General features: G+C 41.0%; 2 protein-coding genes across 5 annotated transcripts in view; both read right to left on the reverse strand.

The window, feature by feature from the left end:
- kmt2a (lysine (K)-specific methyltransferase 2A) overlaps positions 1-9,581 on the reverse strand; it is a gene marked incomplete at its 5' end in the record, with an annotated part of 47,035 nt that extends 37,454 nt beyond the window's left edge. Inside the window, one exon of the mRNA XM_080025260.1 lies at positions 9,336-9,581. Within this exon, the coding sequence (XP_079881386.1) occupies positions 9,336-9,581 (246 nt within the window). The remainder of the gene's footprint in view (positions 1-9,335) is intronic.
- A 1,735-nt stretch (positions 9,582-11,316) lies between these two features.
- The window catches only part of ube4a (ubiquitination factor E4A), a 15,366-nt gene continuing 10,185 nt past the window's right edge, over positions 11,317-16,497 (reverse strand). For all 4 annotated transcript variants that reach the window (XM_080053309.1, XM_080053308.1, XM_080053307.1 and 1 more), the window contains exons 16-20: positions 14,678-14,852; positions 14,395-14,575; positions 14,097-14,244; positions 13,842-13,999; positions 11,317-13,316 (exon numbers count right to left, since the gene is read on the reverse strand). In XM_080053309.1, coding sequence (XP_079909435.1) covers positions 13,181-13,316; positions 13,842-13,999; positions 14,097-14,244; positions 14,395-14,575; positions 14,678-14,852 — 798 coding nt within the window. In that variant the 3' untranslated portion in view covers positions 11,317-13,180. The remainder of the gene's footprint in view (positions 13,317-13,841; positions 14,000-14,096; positions 14,245-14,394; positions 14,576-14,677; positions 14,853-16,497) is intronic.

The following is a 16,497-nucleotide window of genomic DNA, read 5'->3' on the forward strand; positions in this document are numbered from 1 at the left end:
GTCTGTTTGGCAGGTGCAATGAACTGTCAGCACATGTAATTAATCATATCTCATTAAATACCAAAACTGATTTTCACGCGGTTTTCTTTGCTGCAAAGATCATACATGTAGCTAAGATACAGGGCACAAGTTTTGACGTGTTTTAATATTCATAGTGGGCTTTACAGTCATAGAAGATTCTGATATGATAGCCTATAAGTAACCAGACGTCCGAGATCAAAACGAGGAACATCCCCCGAAAAGGGGGAAAACGGAGACATTTCCAGTTTGACTAGCAATCTGATTGAAAAACCTAATGAGGTGTCAACAAAACGGGAACAGGTAGTTGTTTCTGTTTAGCCAGGGACAGGCAACCAACAATGGGGACGTCTGGTCACCTTTATGATATGTGATGTAGGCTATGATATTTTTGCAAATCACACACTATAGACTAAATATGATAGAGAAGCAGAAACAGATAGGGGCAGTAAAGTCAGCTATTTTAATAAGTTAACAATATATGATTAGGCTATATATAAATATATTTATTCATTTACAGTGACGAGCATACACAATAAAGACAATCACAGGGATAACATAAACAGAGAACAGAAATAAAATAGGATAAAATATATTAATTTAAATAAAGTAGGCCTATACAAAATACAAAAAAAGAGCAAAAATAAAATACTAAATGAACAATGAATTCAGCTAAAACAGTTACAGTTAAAATTCAGAAATAATAGATTCAAATAAACCATGAGTAGGAAGAGCAGCCATTTTTAAATTGCTCTACAGAGCATTCCATGAATTAGGGGCACTACATGAAAAGGCAGTTATTCCTAAACTGGAGTTAGCTCGGGGAAATTTAGGAGGAGTAGTCGAGCATGGTACATATGTTTCCCATGAAGGCATTAAATATAAATAAAAACCAGTGTATATAATATCTCATTAAAAGAGAAGGACAACATGAGTGTTCATGTAAAAATATGTTTTATTTCTCTAATTTAAAACACAAGCTTGTTAGGCAATTGCCTCTTAAAAGAGGACGGGATTATTTAAAAGCAAAGTCTTCTTGGTTGTCCAATGTTCTATACTAGGGGGGGAATACCAAATTCAGTCTAGTCTCGAGTTGGTTCCTCAAGACACAGACAGGAAATCAATGCGTGCCTTGCAGCGCGGTACATTTAAAAACACATTCAATACAAAACCACAGCAATCAAAAGTATTAAATTAAGGGAAAATCAAACAACAACAGCAAACAATAATACTCAAATGCATAAAGTAAAGTTAACCATCCTTACAATCGCATTTTACTCCGAAGAGAAATAAAAGGATTTTGATTCTGATCTCTGATCAGCTAAAGTTTTACAGAGCTTCTTTCTTGTGCTCACTTTCTGTAATTCAAGCGAGGCATCTTGTTTAGGCTACTATCACCGAGTGGGGACATTTGTTTTCATCAGTTTTGACCGGTCCAAGATGGCGCCTGCATTTCTCGCGCTCAACGCGGCGTCTATCCTTTATTATGTCTATGGGTCCGACTACCGAAAATGGAGTCTGCCGTTTCAGGCAGCTCCAGTCTGCCCGTCGCCGCCAAAAAAATGCCAAGAACACACCGAGCCGACAACTGACTTTCCGTACGCTCTGCGCTTACGCGGGACGTAATGTCTCCATAACAGCAGGCGACGCTAATCTGTACTGTGGCCCAAAGAAATACGGAAGCCGGAAATGATGGGACAGCTCTTTACACCATAAACATAGATAGAAATACGTATGTATGGACCATAAAGAGCACCATTTTTAGCAGAGAGTATCGAGCATGGTGTCGAGCAGTCAACAAGGGTTGATGCAAGTGAGTACTCGCTGAACGAAACAAACAAACACATTAAAACAATGGCTAACTGTTGTTAGCTGTTTGTGCTACCCGCCTCACTTCCGGGCGTCACTGATTCGCTAGCCCTCCACCAATCGAATTGCTCCAACTGAAAGACTGCCTGCCGCAAAAGAAGCCCGACGACATCGAAGACGACCGACTTCACGGCACACACCAAACAGATTCGTGTCCCCGCCCCTTCCAGACTCTCCGACGGCGATTATCGGGCCGGTGTGTTCTGGCCTTTAGACATGATGTATGTAACTGTTAGTGTAAATGTGATATGCATGCACAGACTTTGCATCAACCCTTCTGCCCTTGCTTCGATAAAGACTTGAGATGCGGCTGGAGAATCACCAGAGGATGATTTACATCTTCCGTATCCTCTGTGTGCAACTACCTCTCGCAATCAGTGTGTGCGTTTAAGAGTGGAGGTGAGTATGTCATTTATTTCATCATGTTTATTTATAGCAGCGCGTTGGGCTGCAGTTGAGGTCTCGCTGGCCCAGTTTGTAAAGCAGCTGCTATCCAAGTGTAGTCCACGCCAGTGTGTGCCCATGACTACAGATGAGAGTTACACACATCACAATCTGAATAACTGATACCTAAATGTGTCGGAAACACGCACACTGGAAAATCTGATTAAATAATACAAGAAAATTTCCTAATTAATTGTTGTCTCTTTCATCTGTTCTAAATGAAACAAATAACAATAAAAGACAGTCAGTGCTGCAGTTTACCCTAGTCATCCTTCTGCCTCTCTCTACACTTTCAGTCTCTCCTTCACAGTAATACCAGCATCCTCTCTTTTCTGAACAAGTTGCTGCTACTGGTTGGTGTTGCTGCTGAGCCGAGGGGGGGCGGAGAACCAACGGACGCTGCGATAGTGCGAGTAGCAGTCAATGACATCACGGCGATTTTCTAGAGGCAGGTGCATGGAGAGGACTGCACAGGCGTAAATGCACGCTCATATAGTGCGCACATGTAACCCATGAACACATCTAGAGAACAGCAACCACAACAACAAAAAATAACACACACACACACAGCTTGTGAACTGCATAGCAAGATGTAAACAACAAGCGGAACATAGGAGTGAGGATGCGGGGGAAGGGAGCACAGGCATGAGGCATGGCAAGCAAGCAAACAAGAGTGAGGAAAGGAGGAGGGGCTGTGGGAGGAGGGTGAAGAGGAGAGAGGAAGAAAAAAAGAAAAGAGACAAGGAAGCAGCATCTTGACCACATGCACCACTAACAACAGAAGGAGCGCAGTCGTCTCCTGGGAGCACTGAGAGATGAAAGAGGTTTTGGGGTTTCAACACCCTCGAGCAGACGCTTGCCAAATCCCTATCTAAACAACATGCCTCCCACACACGACCAGGCTCCCCCCTTTTTCCTCCTGCCATGCTCCCAAACACATTCAGTCACTCACTCACTCAAATGCTCGCTGACTCGCTTCCCGCCCGCTGGCTGCCGAGCGCCGAGCAGCGGCGTGTGAAACACAAGGCATGAGCTCAATAGTAGGGCAGGCACAGGGAGGACGTAAACAAACACTGTAGTAGACTAGCAAGGTAAGGTTCATGCACTCCTTAAACCTTGGAACATGCAGGAAGGGAATAACAAGGGTTACTGTAAAGATCTAAGTTTCTCTTCTCTCCTTTCCATTTCATTTAATTCAGTTGAGGAGTTTACAGGAGAAACACAAGTGTTTCAACTAAAAGATCTTCTTCATCTCTGCTGGCTTTTGCTGTCACTCACTATGAAAGGGTTTTTACTACCTGCTGGTCTGTTACATCTTTCATCTAACTGAAATAACTTGATATAAAACACTAAAAGACAGAGAAAGGGAAAGCAGTCTGATTCTTTGTGGAAGCTACATTATCATTTTCAGGATGTGCAAGGGACCGTCCCCGTTAGTTCCGAGGCGGGTGTGAATTTGGTTTGAGGTCTTCGTCTGTGTATCATTTTGACATCAATTTACATACTGAGAAAGCAAATGGGACTTTTTCTGTCTTTCAAGACAGGCAGCATTGAGGAGAAATCGCACTGTTCATAGATGATGGGGTGCAGATTGGGGACAAGTTTCCCAGACATGGTAAAATCAAGCTTTCAACTAGAAAATGTATTCCTTTTCTTAAAAACTGGCTTTTTTGAAACACATCTTCATTTTGCATTAGTTACTCAAATATGGAATTCCATACTAAGATTTACCCGAACCATCAATGTCAGTCCTCATTAGTTTGATTCTGTGCAGACAGCTCCTTCCTGCAGGTGCTCATAAAAGCTACACTGCATCTCAAAAAAGCTCATAACTTGGGGGCAACTAATTTGCAAAAGCTCTTTACATTTGACGGTACCTAATTAGTTACCGTTATCAATTATTAGAAGTAGCAGGCTGTCGCTGAATTTAGTTAGGGAATTTTACTGTGATTAAGACATGTATATCATTGTATTACCACCACAACTGTCTACCTCGATACTTTTTGAATACCAGTTAACATTATGCAGATAAATCCTTTGGTAACTTTAGCCAATATTCAGACATTTACAAGACTGAGAATTTCTTCACTTAAAACACGTAATGAATGACCATTAAAAAATATATATTATCGCCTACCTAAACTGTAGTGAAACATATTTCACTAATTTTTTTTTTTAGCAAAAAAATCGACAACTCCCATCAATATCTAAACAAAAGTACAAACCATTACTTGTGAAAACTGTCAGCAAACTCAGCAGTCACACTTGTTATCCATAAGTGAGTGATTTAAAAAAAAAATAATAATATTACTTCACATTGATGTGTTATTATCCAGTGAACTCTCCACTTATTTATACTACTTTACCAACCAATAATTTTTCTGGAAGTGATTTGACAACTATTCATTGGATCATTATGCACAGTTACTACTCCTCATCTCCATATTGGCAGAAAGCAATGAAAACGACATGCAAGACAACGTTATTGTGTGAAGCTGGATTAAATACCCAGTTATTGCAGTTATGTGACACATGCTTACCCAACACCTCTATACCCAACTGTATAAACTGCACCATACGAGTGAGGCATTTAAACAAGCTTAAATTAATAAATCATCAACATCCCAAGCACCCCTTGTATAATACATGCAAGTGGAGCCACTGTGAGCTGCAGTACGTTTAACATATGTCATCACACCTGCAGCCAAGTGCTACGAAAATAATTTAGGAGTTTAACGTCACCGACTTTAGGAGGGCAGGAATGTGACTGAGAGGAGGGATGTCAACTAGCTATATGTTCAGGTTAAGACCCCGTCAGTCACTTTGATGCTACAGAAGTCATTCCTCCCTACTAGTGCCACTGCCAAGTAAAACAATAAACATATTCTTGACACATTCCAGGAAGCTTTCCCCTTGGATTTACTGTACAGACACTCATGCCTCATCCCTTCCTGGAATGTAAATTGGTGATGAGCTCATGCTCCTATATGCCCTCACTGATGATGCATCACTTCATAATGGCCACAGTGAAAGTTCTAAGAATTGCTCCAACAAATACTAAGTAGAAAGCAGCAAACGTGAGTAATAACAAAGGACATTTAAGATAAAAGTTCGGTCTTGGTCACCGATTAGAACATCTTGTATCCTCCACCAGAGTGAATTACACTGTGGTGTGGCCGCTGTGACCCCTGTCAGACCCAAGCAAAAGGTGGACATTTGTTTTTTTCAAGTGTCCCAACAGAAAGTGTGACTGTTACACATTTGCTCGACAGCACACAGACCAAAACAAACACTTTCCAGGGCAAGATGCCTTCTCTTCCTATACTTCACTCGTAAGGACGCGAAAGACAGTCAATGGACAAAGACAAACAGGCTGATTGGCACGTGTACGTGGTGTCTACCTCGCTCTCACACACACACTCTAACACAGGCTGGCAGGTAGGCACCCACAGACACACACCCCCACCCACACACCCAAGCAGGCAGTGTGAATTGAAGTTCTAATCAAAATAAAGACAAAGAAGATACGCCTACTCCTGAGTGCAATAAGGGACATTAAGTCTGAGGGACACCCCTACCACCATGCGCGCGCACACACACACACACACACACACACACACAAAGAGTAAGAAAGACGACACAATTGCCGCCTTTCTCCCAGTCAGGCAACTCCGAAAGCATTCTGCTGTGGCAGAATAAAGCCATGGATGGGAGGGTCTGTGACTAATTCTCCACCCAGCGTTGTCCCGTTGGGAGGAGGCGGGGGTGGCCCCGCACCCTTTGATATCCCTGCCTGTGCTCTTTCAGCCGGCTGCACTTTGTAAGAGCTAGAATAAAAGCAGACACAAAGCTTCCTGCTCCAATCCACACGCTGTCTTGGGGATGGGTAAACTGGTAAGGGGGGGTGGGATGGTGGGGGTCTTCCATTTAAATAGGCCAAACACCTGCTGGACTGAAGCCCCTTCCGCTCAAACACACTATTTCTCTCAATCCAGTGAGGCAAAGAGACATTTGGGTTGATACGTCTATTGAGCTGCACTTCTGTATGAATGATTAAACATTGGTAATAATATGTGAGTCGGATGGATGCAGCTGAAGGCGACACAATATAATTGACCAAGAACAAAAACAAGGGGGGTAAATTATGCAAGTTCTGATTAGGTGGACATTGAGGTCGGGGTTGAGGTTGTGGGGGGTGGGGTTGATGTAAAAAAAAGTCACCATGGACTGCACTAAGCAGCAAAACTAGCAACATCAATTTGGACGGATAAAGAAAAATGAATTCCCTATCCCTAGACGTCACACACACAAATCTAAAAAATGCCTTAATTTGGAGTCGGACAGCAACCGCCAACAAGCACCCTTTTGAGTCACCCCAATAGGCTTAGCAGTCCATTCCAAAGTGGCAGCTGTCAGAAGAAAAGTTGCTCTGCCTCTTAGACGGGGAGGTGTGTGTGTCTGAAGTGGATTTGGGTCTTTCTGCCTGGATGGAGGAAGGAGGGGCAGCAAAGTGTCCGGCTGGCGCTCTGTTCAGGGTCGCCCCGTGAGCACAGCAGGCTGCAGTGAGCCTGAACAATCCTGCCCAAGGTCTGGCCAGACAGGCACTACACTGCTTGTCAATGAAATCCCCATGCTGTGTCCATAGGCGTCAGGTTCCATGGGGATTTAATGTCCACACATCAAAAATAATGCTATACTTTCATTCACTGGATCGACTTCGATTTCTTAACATGCTATTTGAAACCAAAGCTGATATTTCAAGTAGATGTTTCGCCAGCACGTCATAAAACTTTGACATAAAGAACTATTATACTATGCTGCGTCTGCAATCTTCATATGATTCAATTGTACTGGGATTTTATGAACCAAGCATCCCAAACACAGTTATACTGTCACTCAGTCGGTTGGTGTTTTAAAGGGGTGGGATAGACTCAGCTTTAAAAGCCATTTGAACACAAAGCTGATATTTCAAGTCAAAATACTGTTTCTCCAGAGAGCCATAACGTCTTGAATTAAAAGTACTAAAGTATTTTAAAATCAATAAAATCACCATGCTGTGTCTGCAACTTCCATATAAGCAGCAGTGTGTATTCAGGAATCCAAAACACTGCTACACTCTCAATTATTGTCAGTGTGTGTGAGTAAAGCGTTGGAGGAACTCCTACTTACTTAAAAAGTGATCTGCTCACAAATATGATATTTAAAATTAAATGAATGTTTCTCCAGAACCTAATGAAATATTTGTTCCTATATTCTACAAAGTCTGACTGCTAACACTGTCATTGGAACAATAATAAATTATTACAAATGTGTGGGGGGAAATCAAATATTTTATATTCAGAATAATAATTTTTCTTTTTAAATTGCTACATGCATAACTAGTATGCATTTATATACTGCTATGTTTCCACCAAATAAGCACTAAATCGGTGCTCAGACAGGCAGCTCTGGAGCTGGTGGTAAACATCCCCACACAGTATACTCCCACTGCAATGAACGCATGCTGCTCATCATGGAGAAGGAAGATGGTAGTTCGCTAAGGCGAACACACCCCCACATCACACGGCCCGTCAAGAAGGGGCTCGTTGTTATTGTAGCCAGCCCTACATGCGCACTGTCACTAGCAAGTCTCATTCCTCTGACATAAACGACGCAGATTCAGACCTAAAACCCAATCGACAAACTCTTTATTATCACTTCGAAGCTGAACGGAGATATTTTGAACATGTGGTCTATGTATCAGACGTCATCTCCAAGCATTATAAACCCGTTATTATTTTGGTAGTAGCTACGTAGAGAAGGGGAAAACATGTCCACCTCCCATTTTCCTATGCATCAGCAATAGCCCCGATGGCTAGCGTGGCGTAGTGCGTAGCATGGTAACTGCCCCTAGCTTAACACTGAACGGCGAATTAAAATGAATTAGTTCTGCGTGTGTGAGCTCTGCTAACTGTGGCTACGATGCTTTAACCCCTTATAACGTAGCAATATGGTGGCATTGGGGAAACACAGCTACCTCCTACTGCAAACCTGCAACGTTAACGTAACGCTTACTCAGAAGAGCGATGGTGTAGTTTTAGCCTGTGAGCTAACCAATCAGCTATGTTAGCCGATGCACACACACACACAGCTCGAGCTCAGGTTGTTGAAAATACTAAGCTAATTAGCCGACAAAGATTATCTAATAGAAAAGGGGAAGTGAAAAAAGGGGATAACGAGCAGCCTTTTTTATCGCAGGAGCTGCATACATGTTCACGTTAGCTAAGTTACAAACCACAGTTGTGTACCTTCAAGTTGACATGTCTTGTTTCCAAACATATTACACGATGCCGTGAAGGTCCCGTGCAATTACACCACGAGACGACGTTAGGATAAACACAGACGCTTAAACACAATTTTAACACAGCGAGCTAATATTAATGCTAATACGGGAGGATAACTTTCACTGTGTGTTGATGTAGATGAATGTGAATGCTTCATATCAAGCTAATGTCAAGAGGCTAACTAGTAAGCCAGTTCCAAGTGCTTAGTTACACAGTGTACGTTAAATAGTAGTACATGTGCCATACGTTTGTAATGTGAAAACGGTAACGTAGGTTTTCATTAACAAGATAAAAGCAGGATTTCTCCACAGTGTTTTGGTCGTGCTAGCACACTCACGTTAGCACCAGTCCATCCAAATTGTGTGGCTCTCCCCACACTCCTCTGATAAGGGAGAAAACTTTATCTCTGGGTCCGACTGTGGACAACATATATAAATCTCATAACCACTTGGTGTGTCAAAGTTAACGATATACTACGATACTGGGAGTTTTTTAGGGCCACACAACCAACTCAAAGTTAACTGAGCATCCTGTAAATGACAAGTTTGCTTTGAGCCGCACTTCACGTTAGAAAGGAGGAAAAGATGGTCCACGTCTGGTAGTTACTAGCGTCTGAAATAGAAGGCTCCGTACCCCGCAGCGGTCTACCCAAAGATGCTCCTGCCCAGTCCCTGTGCTTACCTCCCCGCTGCTCGAGTCACTCGATTCCCCCAAAACATCCCGAAATTTCTGCAGGTTGCTCCCGATAACTGAAGAGACCTGTAGTGCAGCATCAAACCCGGGTCCAAGCCCAGCTGCGATGTGATGGGCTCCCGAAACACTCCGGAGAGAGGCAGTAACCCTAATCCGGCCCGCTCTCCTCCCGGTACCGGAGTTGCTGCTCCCTCCGGGCCGAGCGGGGAACCGCCACCGACAGCTGTGCGCCATTTTACACTCTGCCTGTCTGCCCTGCGATCAGATACCTCGGTGGGCGGAACCCTAACCCAGCACTCCACATAAACAACCTCTACCACAGTGTTCCGCGCTCACTGGCTGACGTCGTTATGCATGTTGCGGGGCGGAACTGAAGAAACCCCGACAATGCATTTTCTCATTGGCCCTATTCAGGCTCTGCACTGTTGAATCCAAACCATGTTCAGGGGCTTTGCCCGGGAAAGGAGCCTCGCACTTGAATTTCTTTATAAGGTCCATGACTTGAATCACAGAGAAGGACAATAACGTTTAGTTAGCTCGCAGTAATGTTTCCTAAAAGAGGAAAGTAAGAAGCTTTTTAAACAAAATATACTCCAACATAGACAAACGATGGTAAATGCAGGGTAGCATATTGAGATAAAGAGTAACCTTTGTTAATGTGTTAAAGCAGGGGCGTAGCAAAGATGTATGCACCTGGGGATAGTAGAGCTCTGCTGTCCCACCGCACATAATGGTCCCCCACCTCTTATAATATAATTCACTCCCGCACTAACCAGTTTCGTTTCTTTATTATTATTTTTTTTATACCAGAGACACTACTGTGGAAATGCATCTCCTATAATAGGTCAATGAAGTGCAATAATAATCAATGTAAAAATAAATACATAATGTTGGAGAAATTGTTTATCTTTTTTAGCACAATTAAGTTAAAGTCAAACTAATAAATGTAGACTGCTCTTGTAAAGGCTGATTTGTAACAAGAAATATATATTTAATTTTATTTTTAAAAACTTTGCTTTATTCTCACACACTTGTTCAGATCATTTACATCAGAATACAAACTACAGCACGTTACATTGGAGAAAACTGTAGATTTGTCTATATCTGATGTGTATACTTTAAACTTGTACTTGTCTGCTCTTAAACTCAAACCAAACACAGTTTGAAGTCCTCCATGACAATAACTATATTTTTCAAGACAATTCTCAACTACCAACATAGGCAAAGGTTACATTTAAACTAAAGTGTAATTATATGTAATACATATACAATAGTGAAAGTCTTATTCTTATTCAGGAAAACTGAACCACTTGTATTCCCTGTACAAGTAAAGATGAAGATAACAGAATTCCAAACCAAGAGTGTACAATAGTTAAAATAACCTGAGAGTGTATTGATACTCATTAATAGAAAACAGATAATTGTTCAAATAAATGTTTAAGTTTATGATGTTAACTTTACTGTGCTTGAACCATAGATAGTATATAAAAGGCTTGAACTTATGTGGCCCCAAACAAATCAGTTTGATCTCTTTAAACATAATGAGTATTGTTAGTAAAATATGCAGCTCTGGCTCTGAAGAATTTCCCATGTAGTTGCTTATATTGTTTGAGATATAAGCAATACTATTGTACATGATATAGCAAGCTCGGAACTATTTAAAACTAAGACTGAAGTGGACTACTCAAAGATACCTGAGACATAACAGATATTAAAGGAAAATATTAATATTCCCCATACCCTTACCTTGTTATGTGGTGTGCGAAAGTAGGCTTTCAGTTACTGGAAAATATTCTACATTTATAATAAAAAGTGTCTTTTTGTTCATTATCTGTTTCATGACTGATATTATGTATTGCTCTAACAACAGAAACCCTACATTTATTTTAAGTATATCTAAACGGACTGAAATCTGTGATATTTCTTAAAGAACGGAACAATGTCTTACATAACGCACATTAGTTTATTTAGTAATCATACTGTATATACAAAGTAAACATTTTATAATAACATTTAAAACAAAACAAAAAATATTGCATTATAATTTAACTCATGTAATCATTCAGGTGGTAGATATTCAACATACAATATGAGGGCATGCCAACAAATACATAATCTCACTCACGTTTCGCCATTTGTATACAACCCATTTGATTTTGTATTAAAAAATAATCAAAAACATATTTTTCTGATCCCCTCTTCTTTATATTCCACCCACAGCTCCCCTACACCCAAGAGAAACTCATAATGATATCTCTTAAGAGCATGAAACAAGTCAAATCCTCAGTTGCCGATATTAACTGCAAGGCTCATGGTTTTAGGCACCGATTCTATTCATCAACTGTTTGTCCACATGTTAATACGCTATTCTTTCACACAAGAAAAACTGTTCAAAATGTTAAATCAAGTAACGCGAGTTCATCTCAATGTTAATTCAAGGAATGACAATGACTGTTATGTGCACTGATGGAACATCCTATATTGTGGCATTTGTTGGTTCAATCTCAAGGATGCAGCCATTGAAAAAAGAAGTGTCTGGGTTTAATTTACTTGTCATCATCAGGAGGTGAACACGATTTATTTTTGTCCTTTGGAGCTTGGAAGGGAGCTTTCTGCAAATTGAGGCAACTTTAAATACAGTTGATACACGTTGCCAACAAAAATGTTTTATATTTTTTGTTTGTTTGATTTGTAATACTTTACTGTAAATGGGTATTGATATGTAACCTGTGAGCAGCTCCTATATTTCCACTCTGAATTGCCAGACAAACATCGGTCTCATTCAACAATACCATGCTCAACAATCAAGCCTTTTCTAGAATTAAGTTGGCCATGTTTAGGTAGACTTTAAGGAATGTTTTGGGGCATGATACATCCAGACACGTGGTTCAAATTAGTTGTATTATTGTATAGTAACTGAAACAGTTTAAATTGTTATATTCACCAACCAATTTGAATAAACAAGCTCACAGATCCTAATGAGGATCTTTAATGAGTGTGTCATTAAAGGCAGGTGCACAAACAGATTAAAGACTCGTCTATAAATGTTAAAATACAGATTTCACAGTATGGGTTTGTGCTTCAGGTGTTTTTTCCTACAGGGAACGTAAATTTAAACATCTTTAAAGTAAATCTAGATAATTTATACTAAAAGAAAAGTCGAACACAATTAAATTCAGTTTCACCTTTCTTTTTAATTTCTAATTGTATTTACACAATGCTGCATGAGATTGACCCAAAGGTGCTTAAATATAGGGCGTTCAAGATCTTTAAAAGGCAGTGCATTGATGAATTCTTCATGAAGGTGAAATAATGGTAAATTCACAAGCTCCATCCACGTTCTGCCTTAAGAATTCCTAAAAATACTCAACTTGCAGTATAAAATCTGGTTACGGCCAGCTGATCAGTCAGGAGTTCATATAGTACATTCAACAAGTCCTGTTGAAGCTGATACTTCCAGCCACAGTTCTGATTGTTATAATAACGAAATAATACACAGTATTCAGGGAGAGAGGAAGCAGAGGATGTATCACTCTACTAATCTTACCATAGTTCATCATAGGAGTTGAAACAGCTACTGTGCATGGATTTTTGAAGCCATCACCGGCTGGTGGGCTACAGTTTGCCTGAACTGTTGTCGCAGAGACAATCCACTGAGCGTGAAGGCTGCCTGAAACAGGCCAATGTAATGGTAGTCAGGCCAGAGGGGTTGAGGGGAAATCCAGAGAGGCAAGCACACCAAGGATTAGCAGAAAAGCAGAGTAGCACGCGAGATGTGAGCCGGTAGAGAAAACAAGGATGCAGTCATTGTTTATCACAGCCAGGGATCGCAGCTAACCACTGGGTCCCAGCTGCAGCCTCTCCTGCTTATGCTTATCCAGCCACTGTAAGATCTGCTGTTTGAGTTCCTCATTTGGCCTGATCTGGTCCATGGTTAGAGGACTGCGGTTGAAAGGGTCTGTCTGGTCACTGCAAGGAGGACATAATTATATAAAAAGGTTACTTATTTCACTGCTGCCCCCTTCGTTTTTATGTAAATGTCTCATTTACAAGTATAATTCCTGACATTACAAGGTAAGCAATTAATCAGAATAAAAAAAATTGTATTTAAAATGTGGTGTCAGCCATTCTGGAGAACACTTGCTGTCCATAATGTGTGTGCACTGAAAAATAAATCCAGTGTAAAAACTCAGCCTAGGCTCTGTAAACGGGCATGTGGCTAGCTATGGTGGTTGTTTAAATATTGTTTACATACCAGTTTACAGAGTTAGCCTGTGTATTAACACAGGATTTTTTTCCAGCACACTCACAGTAAGAACAGGTAGCAGATCATGAGTAGATATTCAATGATTTTGACAAAAAGTGATCCTGACAACAAGCATTCTCCTGACTAAACCTTTAAGATACAGGTATCCCAAGTTCTCTGTTCACAGAAATAACAAATAATGACAATCCTCTCTGGAGAATTTCAGTGCTTTTTAGGAGGTAACCAACCTGAGGAGATGCCTTGCTATAGTTGAGCGGTCAACTGTGACATTGGAGGAAGGGAGGAGAACGGGATCCAGCATCAGAGTGGACATGATGGGATCTAAGAACTCATCTGGGGCGTCTGAATACGTCTCCTCTTCCTGCTGATGCCTGTCTGCATGGGACTAAAACAGAAACAAAATAAGAACAACGTTTTTGAGAGTTTTCACCGGTGTTAACCGCCGCAAATCATCATACTTTTAAATTGAATTTAACTTGTACCTTTATTTTATCAGCAATGAGCCCAAAAGCCACAATCATGTCCCAAGGCTTGTTTATCTTCTTCAGCACCCTTACTGTTTGGGAGTAGAGGGTGGGAGAGTACGACCGTCCATCCTTTGGTACTGTAGCACAGAAATTCTCCTCTTCACTGCCGAAGACAGAAACAAGCATTTTCTTTTTGTATACTAGCGATCCTAGTGCCACTGTATTTCTTCTATGGCACCAATAAAATATTTATACAAGGACGAAATAATGAAAAAATATCTATTTTCTACAAAGATGAGTGTTGACAACATACCCCAGATTCAGGTAGATGGTGCAGATGTCAGAAACAAGCTGCTGGGGCTTGAAGTCAAACTCACTGAAGTCCTTGACTTTAAGGGCTCCCATCTTAGGACCCACCAGGTGCTGCAGGAAGTAGTTGAGCATGGAGATGATCCTCTCAACCAGAAAGGGGTGCACAAATATCCCCTTGATCTCTGGAAACAAGAAAAAACCTTACAACAAAAACCCATTGGAAGGATGAAGGCAACCCTTAAATGGATGAAACAATGCAAAGAGTCTAATTTTTTCTACCAAACCTGAGGTGAGGAAGGCCAGTGTGCCGATGGTCTCGTTAGACATGATGTTGTGGAAGCGACCCAGCTGTCCAAACATCTGCAGGCTGGACTCCTTCTCTCTTCGGGCATCAGGGGCCAGGCCTTCCCACTCCCCTCGATCGCGCTCCAGCTGCAGAATCTTTATTTTACTCAGGTACTACAAGACAAAGGAGAAAGAGTATGAGTCTTATTCTTCTGTTGAGCCAATGAAACAAACTGACAGATTCCCTCTTTGTGTCCTGTATTTCAAGCCAAGCCAGTAGTTTACTCTATAGAACAGGGGTTCTCAAACTTTTGATAGCTGAGGGCCAATTTAGGAACCCAACATTGGGCCGAGGGCTGCCGAAGGAATAAAAAAAAAAAAAATTAAATCATTTAAATGGCCAGCGTCTTTGCGTCTTTACAGTATGTATTGGTCTGCATCCAAAAATGTGCAATTAACACATTTTAATTAAAAATGAAGGGCTAGGTTTCATTTCAACATGGGGGGGGGGGGACATTAAAAGCGGGGGTCTGGGGGTTGTCCCCCATAAAAATTTGAGGTTCGAACACTTCATTTTGTGCATTCTGGTACATTTTTATGCAGTAATTTGTGTCTTCTGTATTTATTTATGGTGGACATGTTAAGGAAAAGACAACTAGCTCCCATTGACACAAATCTAATGGAATATAAATCAGTAAGGTACTGAGGCATTCTGTATTGCATTCAAATATTTATTCTACTTTATTGTTCAAAACTTTCTGCACATTGAAAACGTATCACCTTTTGGAGTGTTTTTTTGTAGGACTCACTACTCATGATGCAGCAGCAGTGTTAACTATTATGACACTATACATTGGAAATAAACAGCAGGGGTTGACACTAAGGTTTCAAAAGCACTTGCCCATAGGGCAAGTACAGGTAATGTTTTACCACTAAGAACAACGGAATAGACTATATAACTATATCACAGTTACATGGTAACACACCTGCCTGCATATGATATACAGGTCCTTCTCATATAATTAGCATATTGTGATAAAGTTCAATATTTTCTGTAATGTACTGATAAACATTAGACTTTCATATATTTTAGATTCATTACACACAACTGAAGTAGTTCAAGCCTTTTATTGTTTTAATATTGATTATTTTGGCAAAAAAGTAAAGAAAAACCAAAAATCCCTATCTCAAAAAATTAGCATATTTCACCCGACCAATAAAATAAAAGTGTTTTTAATACAAAAAAGTCAACCTTCAAATAATTATGTTCAGTTATGCACTCAATACTTGGTCGGGAATCCTTTCGCAGAAATGACTGCTTCAATGCGGCGTGGCATGGAGGCAATCAGCCTGTGGCGCTGTTGAGGTGTTATGGAGGCCCAGGATGCTTTGATAGCGGCCTTAAGCTCATCCACAGTGTTGGGTCTGGTGTCTCTCAACTTCCTCTTCACAATATCCCACAGATTCTCTATGGGGTTCAGGCCAGGAGAGTTGGCAGGCCAATTGAGCACAGTAATACCATGGTCAGTAAACCATTTACCAGTGGTTTTGGCACTGTGAGCAGGTGCCAGGTCTTGTTGAAAAATGAAATCTTCATCTCCATAAAGCTTTTCAGCAAATGGAAGCATGAAGTGCTCCAAAATCTCCTGATAGCTAGCTGCATTGACCTTGCCTTTGATACAACACAGTGGACCAACACCAGCAGCTGACATGGCACCCCAGACCATCACTGACTGTGGGTACTTGACACTGGACTTCAGGCATTTTGGCATTTCCTTCTCCCCAGTCTTCCTCCAGACTCTGGCACCTTGATTTCTGA

The sequence above is a fragment of the Ammodytes marinus genome, assembly GCF_949987685.1.
Source record: "Ammodytes marinus genome assembly, chromosome: 3".
Taxonomy (NCBI): domain Eukaryota; kingdom Metazoa; phylum Chordata; class Actinopteri; order Uranoscopiformes; family Ammodytidae; genus Ammodytes; species Ammodytes marinus.